Raw genomic sequence first — 13,343 nt, 5'->3', positions numbered from 1 at the left:
AGACAAATGTGAATCACGGTTTTTAAAAGTAAAAAACATATATATATCTTGTGCACACCAATGTCTAACTACTGCTTTCCACCCAACTGTTCTACAGTCGCCATTTCCCCTAAAGTACCCCGAGTTTAAAACGTGCTCTGTTGCTGCAGTGTGGTTCCAGCGATAAATACAACATATGATTCGTTTACATGCACTTGCTCTTCACGCAGATAATCGCTCTCTTATACATAATGCAGATTTACAGATCTGTGGTGTGTGATTTAACGCTGTGTGTCTTTCAATGAGTGATTTAACACGATGTGTCATTCAGTGATCCCCTCCACAAAGAGATTTTGTTCGCTTTTTGCGACCCCTCTGAGACTTGAAAAGAGCTCGGTACAAAGGATGTATGCATAATGTTTACATTTCTGTGGGTGATTTAGTTAAGAGCTCGGGTAGAGCTTATGAACTGGGGTTTTCTCATGGAATTGAAAAGGACTTGTCCAGCGATGGGCGCTTTTGTGATTTGTCCTCCACACAAACAGTGCACGTCATTCACCGGCCGACCATCACTACCGATGACCTCACGGACAATTTGTCCAAGAAAGGGAAAACAAGACGCAGGCGGGAAAGGAGTGAGGCACACACGGTGAGATGTTGGAGGGGTCAATGGGACAGCAGCACTCCTTCGCTCGAGCCCAACCATGCATCACAGGTATTTCCAAGAAGAGCGACAGAGGGGGGCCCTTGACTCAGCCACAGCATCCATTAATGAAAGCCAAGAGAGAGCTGAATCACAGTAGCTCATTTCACAAAAAGATCTAATGAATCTGGGTGCACGGAGCTCTTCTCTGATCCACCACTGGAGACAGAAAACAACCACAAGCAACACATTTACAGAGCAGCGGCGAGCGGGCAGAGGTATGTGCAGTGAATACAAACATGGGCGTAAGAGCAGGGCTGGATCTGGTCTCTTGAGTGAACCCCCGTGGAGCCTCATGCTTTGCACACATCCATTCACAGTCCATCTATGGCAATGAATGAATCCAGTGTCACTTCTAGGGAAACTTCTGGTTTCGAAGGACCGTGGCATCAGGAGGTAGCATTATTTAATCATCGAGTGTGAAATAATAATGCAATGATCCCACTGCTGCAAGCAGGGTGTGGACTAACCCCCCACTGCTTGCAACGCAGCTAAGCGTTTACACACCGCGAGAAGCCCAATCTAAATAAAGGCCAATAGAAAAGGACATCTTTCCCATAACCAACTATGTACGCTCACACAATCTGCCTTTTAAATGAGAGATTTCACCCAGAATCAAGCACAAGCTATTCGTGGCATTTCCTTATTGCAGCAGAAATCTATGTGTTCTAGAGACCCCAGTATGATTTTGAGGGTTGTCCCCAAAGACTATAGTTTTTGTAGAAATATTAGCCGACATTTCGCTAGAAGACTAGAATACAGCGAAGGATGCCACTGCGGCCATTAGTGATGCTGCCCAATAGAGAGGTTGCTGAAGGAGCAAAGTCTGTAAACAGTGAGGCTGGCCAATAGGGAGGCTGGCCAATGACGAGGTTGACGAAGGCATAAGCCTTGTCAACGGAGAGGCAGGCCAATAGCAAGGTTGCTGAAGGTGTTCGGCTGGTCAATAGCAAGCCAGTCCAATACTGGCCAACCCGTGAGGCTGTCCATTAGCGAGACTGACCAACAGCGAGGCTGCTAAAGCAGTGAGCCCGGTCTTTAATGAGGCTTCTCAATAGCGAGGCTGCTGGAGGTGTGAACCAGCACCCACAGGCGAAACTCCGTTTGGCAGCAGAGGAATGCCAGGGCACGATGGTCAGGTGCTCATTTACCAGTGGAGCTACAGAGTGGACTTGTGCACTATGTGAAGGGAGCCTGTGTCTCCCCAGAAGTGCTGGCAGTCCTAAAGCTGGCCACCTCTACGTAGACTTTCCATTATCTCAAGAGGTAGACTGGGCTGTAATGAAAGTGAAGGAGATACAGTTAAGGTGAGATGGTTCCAAGACCACTGAATGCCCAGGAGTCTCTCAGAGACAATGACCTATGTGGCATGATCCTCAATACCAAAATTGTCTTTTAGGCTTGAATTACCTTTTGAATTGTGAGCCAAGGTTTGCCAAGCAAGGCCAACAACACAGAAAAATAGACTGCTGATTAACAAAACAATCTGCTAAGTCGCGCCAAATAAATATAATGAACATGGTTAGGTAGATTGAATAAAAATATGGCAAAGAACAGCGTTTGAAAAAATCCTGTGTGGTTTACTTCCAAAAAAAAGGTTTGGAAGGGGAGATTCTGGAAACCCACCAGTGCACAATATTCACAATATTCCATCTTGAAATTGCATTTGCCTTTGCGGTGGTTCAAAGGACATGTCAATGGTGCAAAGGCCAAGCTCAAGAGTGGGTGTTAGTTGTTCACGTGCCCATTATGGTCATTGTTGATACGATAACAGTGGCCAGAAGTGTCCACACATCTTGTAGTGGAAAAAATGGCTTCAGTTCCACTGCAATAAGACGAATAGGATAAGGAGTATATTAGGGTAAGGTGCCCCATCATACAAGGATGGCAATACATATCTGCTGGACACCCAGAGGCAGAAATGCACACCACAAATATAAAAAAATAATTCCATGCATGTTGGACAGTGAGGTTTAATCACATTTAAGTGGTAGAAGTGCCATGCACATTGTGCCTGCTGGTAGACACGCTCTGTGACGAAGGGTGGCCTCACTGTCTTTCCCTGCAAGACCCTCACAACTATTCACAAAACAGACTGGCACTGGACATCGGTTCATTCTCCAGATTTAATCATCAGATACCGACTAACCATGCATTTGTACTTGGTGAAATAGGTATTCTTGGCCACCCCCTATTCCTAAAAGTGAGGATTTTGGTTGGTGCTTTAGTGGACTTGACCTGAAGCTCTTGACTGCCCTTTTTGGTAACATCCATCACGGGCTAGCGATTCATCTCACCTTTCCAAGAATTCGAACGACTGACTACTGTGAACCCCAGATTCCAGAGCAGCTTGAACCTGCTCCCTGCCTCTCCCAGTTAAGCGTTTACACACCCTATGCATCTTTTCTGTAGCCGTTGCTTGCCTGCAGGGTGGCTATCTCCCAGGCACCGCCCTCAATTAAAAGGTACATCCCTGGCAGGCTTTGCTTTCAATGAGTGGTACTTTACTCCCAGACCCCACACTTAAGCAATGAGACTGTCTTCTCAGGTCCTACTTTGAAATGACGATACACCACTCCCAGGACTGTGCCTTAGGTGACAGGGGCGTCTAATCGCCCCTCAGGATCTCCAGGTCTGCCTTTAATATGAAGGCTCGTCTTTCGTGGTCCTGTCCTGCCTCTACAGGTGGGCTTCAGCCGCCTAATCCTTAAGAGAAATATAAGCCTCTTGTGAGGCCCGCCTCAAATACAAAGTGTTGTTGTCTCAGATCCTGGCCTCAAGTGACTAGTGCATCTCCTATGTCTTCGGTAGATCCCCTCCCTCAACCTACAGGTGCAGCAGCCCCAGGCCACACCCATCTCTCACAGAACCTGCTTAAAAGTCCAGGTGCATTCCTCCCAGGCAGAGCTTCACCTGCAAGTGGATTATTCGCAGGCCCCGCCTTGGGCACAGGTCCATCTTCTCAAGGCATTATTCATCCTTGTAGTGTGGACATCTCTAGTTTCCTTTTTCAGCTGTGGTTGTACCTGTGCCTCCTCTACAGGATATCTAGCGTTTGTGGACACATTGGGTTTGGCACCCCGGAGATACCGACCCCAACTCCTCTTTCTAATTGTGCAGTCTTCTGTTGCAGATACTCCCAGGTGCAGGGGCGACCCGTCTATATAGTCAATTTCAGGGGTTACATGGGGTGCCAACTTCAAGGGAAAAATAAAGTAACGAAAAAATGAAGAGAATGCCGATTGCATGGTTGGCACAGGGCGCCGTCTTCCAGCCGCCCAGACGGCATCATTTAAGAGCACCAAGGACAGGGGCAGAGGAGAGCAGACCCTCAGTCTGACCCCTCTTACTCTCAAGAGTACTGTGCATGTGAAGCCAAGCACAATAATTGGGACAATCTTTGGGATACAGGTCTGCCCTACCAGCCCCTACAACAGAGGAATGCGCCTCTAGGCACCCAGTGAACACCATTCTCCGGCTTGCACGCCGTCGTGTAACAGACAGTATCACACAACAATCGCTATATTCGTTTGCTTATGTGCCGTGACGGCGCAGGCACGCATAGGCATGGACTACATGCTGCCTCTTTTATGAAAAGAGACTAGGTGTTTGTTTAAATATTTATCACGTGTGCAAGACAGCGGAGCACGGTGTGACGAGGACACATCAATTCATGGTTCGGGCTCAGTGTTGGGCTCGAAGTTTCCCCAAGCGTTCAGACTAGGTGAATTGACGGTTGGTTCATACAGTAGTAGACATACCCCCCTGGCTACCTCCACTATGGGGGTGATGACACATCAAGGGGTTGGGGGACAGTCACGCGCCTATCTCGCGTCCACCAGCCCCTGCTTTCCTAGGCCGGGTGCACGACTGTTCTTACCTGTGCATAGGGCCGTCACAAGGAACCAGCCGAGCAGCGCTGAACCTCCAGGGCAGCCCATCCTTGACCAAAGGCAGAAGCAGAATAATCCAAGCAAAGAAGGGGGTGCCAAAAAGTACTCGAGGCGCTGCACGTGCCTCCCGCCGTCAGTTGTAGTGGATGAAGCAGAGGGGGGCCCTTCCTTGGCACATCAAGCTCCGCTCTACATATAATACTTGTTCATGCCCCACCCGACCCCCGGAGTGGGGCAGAACTGGCGGTGAGAGCGGGCACAAGAGGCAGCAAGGGGTCGATCCAGAAACAACAGGCAACTAATCCAGTGCAGGAGGGTGGCTGAGCAGAGGCTCCGGGGCAATGCCAGCAGTCGCAGCCCAGGCACGCGAGGAGAGCTCCAGGGCACTGCAGTGATGCCAGCAGTCAACGCTCTTGTCAAGGCAGAGGAGGGAGGCTCCAAGTCACACAGAAGCAAACTGGCACGAGATGGGGGACTTCCGGGTCAATGGCCCCAGCCCTGGCACGACAGGGTTAGAGAAAATATAGGGCCGTCAGACTACTTCACAAATGACATCAGTCTCAGCCCTCTACAGAAGGATGCCAGACTCCCCAGCCCTGGCGAGGCAGCGTAGGGGCGGTGCTCAGGAATGCCAGCAGTCTCCGCGCTGGCACGGCGGCACCGGGACCTCCAGGTCGCAACCTTCTGATAATTACAGAGTTGTCTTCAGGGCACTGGAACAATTGCAAAAAGTGACTCCTACCCTGGGGTCCCTGAATCACTGCACACTGGTTGGCAGACTCGCGTTCCCCCAGGAGCTTTCCGAGGGGGCTCCAGGTCACTTCAGAATGAGAGAGGGCTGTCCTGACACTTGACTTCTCTTTCCAAAGGGGATCCCAGTCACTGATGAAGTCAGAGACACTCCCCGAGCCTCCTACTCGTATTGGGAGTTCCACGTCCCATCAGCTTAAGCTCCGGCTCGTGGCTCAGCAGGTGTGCGCTCCCGGGTATCCTGCGTGTGGGGCGGCAGGAGGGCTCCGGGGCATCCCCCGCGCCCCAGCGCCGCTCTGTGCAGCAGGTGCATGGAGCCCGGGGCTGGAGGGCAGCATCCCGCAAGAGCGCTAGCGCCTGTCACTCCCCTGCTCCAGCCGGAGGACGCTTCGCACAGCCTCAGCTCCTGCGCGCCGCAGCTGCACACTGAGCGCTCAGCCCGCGAGCTGCTGCGCGAGACTCCACAGCGCGCGCCGCTCCCGCCCCAGCGCGAGCCACTCAGCTTGGGAGCGCGCGCCGCGGACTTCCAGCGCGTCACTCGCACTCGGCGTGCCGCTTCTGAAAACGGGAGACGGCGGAGGGGGGCGCTCGACGGCCGTCTCCAGCTGAGGACCGGCGCGCGCCTTCATCTGCCTCCCACCACATATCAGGAGCATCTCGCGGACACAACGGCGGAGACGCAGGCTCTGGGAGGGTAAAAGTTAAGCAGGGAGAGAGGGTCGTCCAGAAAGATGTGTTCTGGTGTGAAAAGATGGTCGAGCCTCGTGCATGAGAAGATCCGGCGTCATAAATTTCCAGCAGGAAGAGACCGACCCGAAGAAAGAAGGGCCTGGTTCTTAAAATAGGAGATGGTAAGGAAATAGCAGATGAGACTGAGAGGCCCTTAAAAAATAAGAATAGAAACAGTGCTTTAAATGGACAGGTACTATCCGGTACTAAGTGCCCGCACCTCTTTATTTTGAGAGTGAGAGTACCCGCACTTCTCAGCAGCAAAGAGCACAGTGAGTACCCGCACTTCTATTTTCCCTTTTAAACGGCTGAATACAAAGTGAGCACAAAAGATAGAAGAAGGAGGCTGGGGAGTAGAAATCAACAAAGAGGAGTAATAGCTCTATACCGCAGAGACAATGACCTACAAAACACCACATACCCAGAAGGGTGCAACAATGTCTACTAGAGGAATGGTGCACTGACTGTGCCACCCACGTGAATAGCTTGTCAAAAATGTCTCATACATGGGGTGGGTGGTCTCAGTCCACAGCCACCCCTTTGGGGGCCATTCACTACCACCAAACCAGTGTAGGTAAGTGGCCGAGTAGGTACATTGGCATGTACACTGCCCGAGTAGGGATGAACCCCTCATGTGGGTTTTCCCTACCTAACGGGTCGGCTCTCCCATTGGGATACTTCCTGGGGGTGGCCGATTCCAGTGTTAAGGTCTTCTGGCCTGGGACATTTTCCCACTGTAAGTGTAGTGTGAAAGTGCACGCATTCTTCCTACACACGTTAGGAAGGGGTGCTCACCTGTAGTTTCTAAAATATTGGTCTTTAGTGACTGGCCGTTAGATGCACGCTTGCACCCAATATGTTTTAAGACCTGTGTCCAGCATGCTATTGCAGGCTGGTGTAAACACTCATGCCGAGGTTGCTCTTTAAGACATATCCAACCTGCCATTGCAGGCTGGTAGGCGATGTGCTCCAATGGTGCTTTTAAATAGCACCTACATTTGTGTCCAGCCTGTCATTACAGGCTGGGGTGTATTTTGCACAAATGGCGCTCTTAAATAAGTGTCCAGACTGCCATTGCAGGCTGATATGCGCCCGTGCACCGATGGTGGTCTTAAATACGTGCAGAGCTTGCCATTGCTGGCTGGTGTGTGCACTCACACCAATGGTGCTCTTAACGACGTATCCAACCAGCCATTGCAGGCTGGTATGTGCTTTGCATCAATGGTGCTTTAAAATAGCTCCTACATTCGTGTCCAGCCTGTCATTGCAGGCTACGGTGTTTTTTGCACCAATGGCGCTCTTAAATACGAGTCCAGACTGCCATTGCAGGCTGGTATGCGCACTTGCACCGATGGTGTTCTTAAATACGTGCCAGGTCTTCTATTGCAGGCTGGTGTGTACTTGGCATCAACGGTACTCTTAAATACGTGTCGCACCAATTGTGCTCTTCAAGATGTGTCCAGCCTGCCATTGCAGGCTGATGCACGGAGTTACGCGCTTACTCAGACTGGTCTGTTTGTCACTAGTCATCCTGAGAGGACCTTTTACTTCCACCGGAGTGCCCTGAGGGTACATCTTAAGTGGCGAAACAAGTAGAAGGTGAAAGGCAGGCCAGGTACATGTGTGTGTCCCCTGCGCAGATAGTGAGTAATCCCCATGTGTGTTTTCACTGCCTATGAGGTTTGCTCTTCCTATAGGCTAACATGGTGAAATGGTTGACATCACTTCAGACGGTAATAGAGGATCGCTGTGTAGCAGCCTCATGATGTTTCCTATCATTAGATTTGCAGTGACAACTCCTTTCCAGTGGTAAAGATGGCTTTGTCATGATCCACGTAGAAATGCCACTGCTAGAAAGTGGGCATTTCTATTCTCTCAAACTCTTTGTGTGCCTTGGTGCTTGGCTCCTATACACACTGGAGGTTGTGGGAGCACATCTGGACATTGCACAGCAACAGCTATAAAACACTGGGCATTCAGTTGTAATGACAGACCTCTGCCATATGCGGCCTGGCTGCAGAGATTGTAGGAGAAGGTTTTGACACTTGGCCTCCGGGGTCAAATCGTAGCCCCACTAAAGATTAAGATTTGCATTCCAAGGCCTCATTGCAGACAGGGCGGAAATTTAGGGGAGACATCTGTGGTTCAAAGGGAGACCCTCTGAACCGCTCCCTACTTCAAAGGTATGCTCCAGTAGAACTACTTATTTTTTTTTAAACTTTATTTACTATATCATAAAAATACAAGTCACGGCGTGGCATCAGAATAAACATACTTGAATGCATACATATACAGTTTGAGTGGAGAAATGACGTTGCCAAAACAAAAGCCCAGTATAACTATTGATGCCATACTGCAGCACGTGGTGAGATACACTTATATGGACGTAGGACCAGAGAAACTGGACTACGTAGTACAAATTGCTAGAGAACTCTGTTGTGAACAAGGAGGATTACTGCCATTGAAAGGGACCATGTGCCCTTCCTGAATAGTGGATGGCCTGGGTCGACTACCTGTTGCTGTGTGGCACCCTGAAGTGTGCTCTCCAAGGGCTTGTTGAGCTTGCCCCCTGTTCTCTCGAAGGTCTCCGGGACATCAAAGATCTCCTAAGAGGGACCCATACTGTTACACTTGGCCCTTTTTGCAGGGTTATCCCCAAACATCTTGCTTCTTCCTCCTATTTTTTTTTTTTTTGACCTATTGTTGTTGGCTTTAGGACTCTGGGCACTTTACCACTGCTAATCAGTGCTAAAGTGCCTATGCTCTGTGTAAATTGTGTTTATGGATTGGTCATCAATGATTGGCATATTTGATTTACTGGTAATGACTTTGTAAATTTCACTAAGTGTGCCAGGGCCTGTATATCAAATGCTACTAGTGGGCCTACAGCACTGATTGTGCCACACACATGAGTAGCCCTGAAAAGGTACTTGTTCCAAAATTGGTGGTAGGTTAATAGGTCAACGGTGCTCTCAGGCAGTATACATAATATATGTCACAACGTGTTACGTGTGTGGTGCAAAGAGTTAGGGAGAACCACCCCTCCCCCTAACACGTGGTCAGAGAACCAACTTAAGTACACAAGAGTCCTCTGCACACGCCTGCCGTATAAAGACAGAGTTACAAGTAGATAGAAAGAAAATCCTCTGCTTGATCTTTCATTAGGTTTAATATTTTTCTTCTTTTCTTTTTGCTTGTAGTCCAATGGAACTTTTTACTACTTTAGCCAACACGTGTTTCGTTGCGTTTGTCAGGAAAGTATTCTGCGACTTTTTCAGGGCTAAGAAAACATGCAAATAATCACTTAGGCTGTAATAGGTATGATACAGTTACAAAAAATGTCAACATCTCTTAATGGTATGGTGTCAAACGTAGTTGGAGTTTAAACTCGTGTTGAATCGGTGGAAACCCATGCTTAGGTGAACACAACACATTTAGAGTCATTTGTGAACTAATCAGAGGGTGACCGGATAAATATGTTGTCATCTTGTGACTTCCCATACTGATGATTGATTAATGGGTCACTTGAATAAGATTGCCTAATAGCGATAAGAAATACTGGATTAGGTGTAGGTGGGAAACCCTCCCTTAATGTTGCCCTTTGATTTGTAAGGGTCTAGGAAATAAGAGAAATATGGTACCTAAACTCCTAAATTCCAAGTCCTATGAATCAAACAATGAAACTAAGAGGAGGCATTAACAGACTGAAAGAGTCTCAGTGAGTGCAATAAAATGGTCATAATAATTTCGAACGGAACATACCTCCGTTCTGGTTGTATTTCTAACCCGAAAGTAATTGACAGCACGTCCTTGGATCCGGAATTTAGTCACTTAGCCAAAGGCCTCATCAATGTGTGTCCCTCCTCAGAGTACCGGGTAAGCAGGGACATTAGGAAGTAGTAATTCTGTAATTATAAAGTGTGCTCGTCTTTCACGGGTGGAGGGAAACCCGTAGAAACACTTTAACAGTATGCTTATATGAGGGGGGCCTCACATACCTCATTCTTGGTTCCGTATACGACAAGAGAAACAAATTTCGAATTGTCCTTAACGCCAAGTGTGAAGGCTGTCGGTGTGGTCCTTAACTTCTCCTAAACATAGCAGGTACAGCGCTGCTTCATCGTGCCCGATCCTTTAACGTGACAGGGCAATAAAAGGTGAGTACGGCAATGTAGAATAGGTTATGAGAAGAAAACAGTGTGGCAATGACCAATATACCCACCGCAGAGTGGAAGTCTAGACTGTAATAGCATTCATATGAATAAAATGGAGAGCTGCTTACCAGAAACTGTACTTCTCCCAAGTCCCGCGTGTATGTCAGGTTGCTTAGGAGCCACATTGGAGAACTTGTATTTGAAGGGGTGTCTCAATGGCAAAATAGAGGGTGGAATTCGACTCAAAACCCACTCGGTTAAGTGACTGGCCGTCGCCATCTTGGAACGATATCGATAGCCCGAAAATTGTGAAAGAACTGCAGGCAAATTACGTGGGAGAAATCTTAGCTGCAACCCCAATTGGGTGTGTGGGTCAAAGAATACTAACTAGTGTATAAATGGCGGCTAAATTGGTAGGTGCAAAAAGTAAGACAATAAGGAGATTAGTTTGACAACATTAAGAAAGCATTTGAAAGTACAGGAGAAAAGTCTCAACAAATTGATTGTACAAATAAGTGGTGTCTAAAACAGGTATGCAAGACAGGACCAACAGACACAGTCCTGTCTATGAGAACCGCGTACATTAACACATAATGCCAAATGAACAAAGTACAAGTTCCAGGTCAGATATAAAACAGGTTAGTTGTTGAAAACATAAATACAAGACAGAGGCAAGACTCAAGTGAGTGTACAGTAGGAACTCTTAGGGGTCCCATAATGGCAAGATTAGGGTAGATGTATAGTCAGAATGCATTAGAGCCCCAATTGCAAAAGACAGTTACTTGTGGGCGTTATAGTAGAACAAATCAGTTGGTGGTGTAGTGGAGTAACACCAGTAACCCATCTCACATGTTAGATGCCATATATATAGTTGCTAGCAGAGTGGTGCATGCTAAATACCAGGCATCGTTTGTCATATGTCAATTCCCCAGGAAGTATTGTAACTCGTGGTCAGTATTAAGACTCAACTCAACACTTCTAAGTCGCATAATCCAAGTTGCTTCCCTCCTCCTCAGTGGTAGCTCTCTGTTACCACCCCTAGTGTCCCTGGGCATGGAGTCAAACCCGTAGAAAGAAAAGGCTCTATGATTATCTTGTATTAGACACTCGGCTATGTGCGTGGCTATGGGATATCTGGCATCAGCTTGCTTTACTGCTCTCATGTTTTCTCCTATGCGATCCTTCACTGCACTGCTCTAATGGTACTACCAATGTATCTTCGTTTGCACTTACATTCAATCGCATATACCACGTACTTGGTGTGGCAATTAATGTTGGCTTCAATCTTATACGTATGGCCGTTTGGCCCAACAAATTGTCTCTTCTTATCCATGGCCCAACTGCACACAGTGCAGTGTCCACATTTAAAGAAGCCCATGCTGAGAGGAGTAAGCCAATGTTCGTGTCTGCTTTTCTGTGGGTAGCTAGGACTCAACAAGTTCCTCAAGCTTCTACCCCTTCGATAAGTTACCTCCGGTTTGGGAGAAGTGAAGGTTTATAGTGTTTTGTCAGCATGGAGTAGATACCAAAGCCTTTTCATGCTCTTTGTGAGAGTCTTCGTAAGCGTGTTGCAATCTGTAACAATTCGGACAGTTCCTTGACCTTCCTTCTTAGTCTTGTCTTTAAGAGTATTTTGCCTGCTGACCTTAGAGACCCTGTTTAAGGTTTTGTGAATAACCCCCTGACTGGAGCCTCTTGTCTGAATCTGTGTACCATCCCCTGTTGGCAAACAGTAAAATCATAAGTCGGTGATGTAGTTGCATCTAGCGCATATGAATTCTCCATAGGAAATGGCATAGATCTGGTGCCTTGGGTGTGCACTTGTCGCGTGCAGTACGGCATTGCATGCCGTTGATTAGCAGAAAAGTCTACTCTGGATTTTGTTGTCTGAGGTGAAAAGTTCCACATCTAAAAGTGTGACAGTCTGTTTGCTGTATTGGCAAGTGAACTTGATGTTAGGCTCATTACTGTTAAGATGTGTAAGTAAGTTTAGTAACTTGTCAGTGGTTCCTGTCCAGATCGTCAGGCAGTCGTCAATATATCTGCCCCAATACAGAATTAAGTCATTCCAGTTGCTACCTTTCGTGCCCCAAATCCATTCCTCCTCCAGCCATCCCATGAACAAATTAGAATATGATGACTCAACATATTTAACCGTTCACCCTCTGATTAGTTGACAAATGACTCTAAATGTGTTGTGTTCACCTAAGCATGGATTTCCACCGATTCAACACAAGTGTTTAAACTGCAACTACGTTTAACACCATGTCACTAAGGGATGTTGACAATTTTTGTAACTGTATCATACCTATTATAGCCTAAGTGTTTATTTGTATGTTTTCTTAGCCTTGAAGAAGTCGCAGAATACTTTCCTGACAAACACGAAGAAACATGTGTTGGCTAAGGTTGTAAAAAGTTGCATAGGAATGCAGTAGGAACTACGAGCAGAAAAGAAGAAAAATATAAAAACGAAAGATCAAGCAGAGGATTGTCTTTCTACCTGTTTGGAACTCTGGCTTTATACAGCAGGCGTGTGCAGGGGACTCTTGTGTAGCCCTGAAAAGGTATCTTAGACCTACCACTGCAGTGTTTGTGCGCAGTTTGCAAACTGCCATGTTGACTTGGCAAGTGCACCCACTTGCCAGGCCCAAACCTTCCCTTTTCGTACATGTAAAGTACCCCTATGGTAAGCCCAAGGGACCCCTCTGGGCAGGACGCACTGTATGTGAAAGGTAGGATATGTACTGGTGTGTGTGATGTGTCCTGATAGTGAAATTATGCCAATTTCGTTTTTCACTATTGAAAGGCTATCTTGCCCTACGTGACAGAATGGGAAATGCTTTGTAACATCTTACAAGCATAAGTTCCCATTGGCACAAGATAGAGAAATAAAGTTTAGGCTCTCGAACTTGAGACCCTCACGAGTGAGTAGTCGTTCTTAACAAACACCTGATTGATTGATTGATTGAACTCAGAATTTAAAAACACATCTTTTAGTAAAGATGGTTATTAAATTGTGTGTGGAAATGCCACTTTTAGAAAGTAGGCATTTTCTTGTTTAACCATTCTGTTTGCCTCTGCGTGTTTGTGTATTGACTGTCTGGTTCGGGAGTGACAGGGGCTGGGGATGTGTAT

The 13,343-nt window shown here is 47.4% G+C and overlaps 1 protein-coding gene across 1 annotated transcript in view; it reads right to left on the bottom strand.

Moving 5' to 3' along the window:
• The window catches only part of TMEM132E (transmembrane protein 132E), a 1,031,163-nt gene extending 1,025,342 nt beyond the window's left edge, over positions 1-5,821 (bottom strand). Inside the window, exon 1 of the mRNA XM_085649649.1 lies at positions 4,563-5,821. Coding sequence (XP_085505775.1) covers positions 4,563-4,623 — 61 coding nt within the window. The 5' untranslated portion in view covers positions 4,624-5,821. The remainder of the gene's footprint in view (positions 1-4,562) is intronic.
• Between the last annotated feature and the right edge of the window lie 7,522 nt (positions 5,822-13,343).

Source organism: Triturus cristatus, chromosome 3_2 (genome assembly GCF_964204655.1).
Source record: "Triturus cristatus chromosome 3_2, aTriCri1.1, whole genome shotgun sequence".
NCBI lineage: Eukaryota > Metazoa > Chordata > Amphibia > Caudata > Salamandridae > Triturus > Triturus cristatus.
Note: the sequence above shows the minus strand (reverse complement) of the source record. Positions and strands in the feature narration are given on the sequence as shown.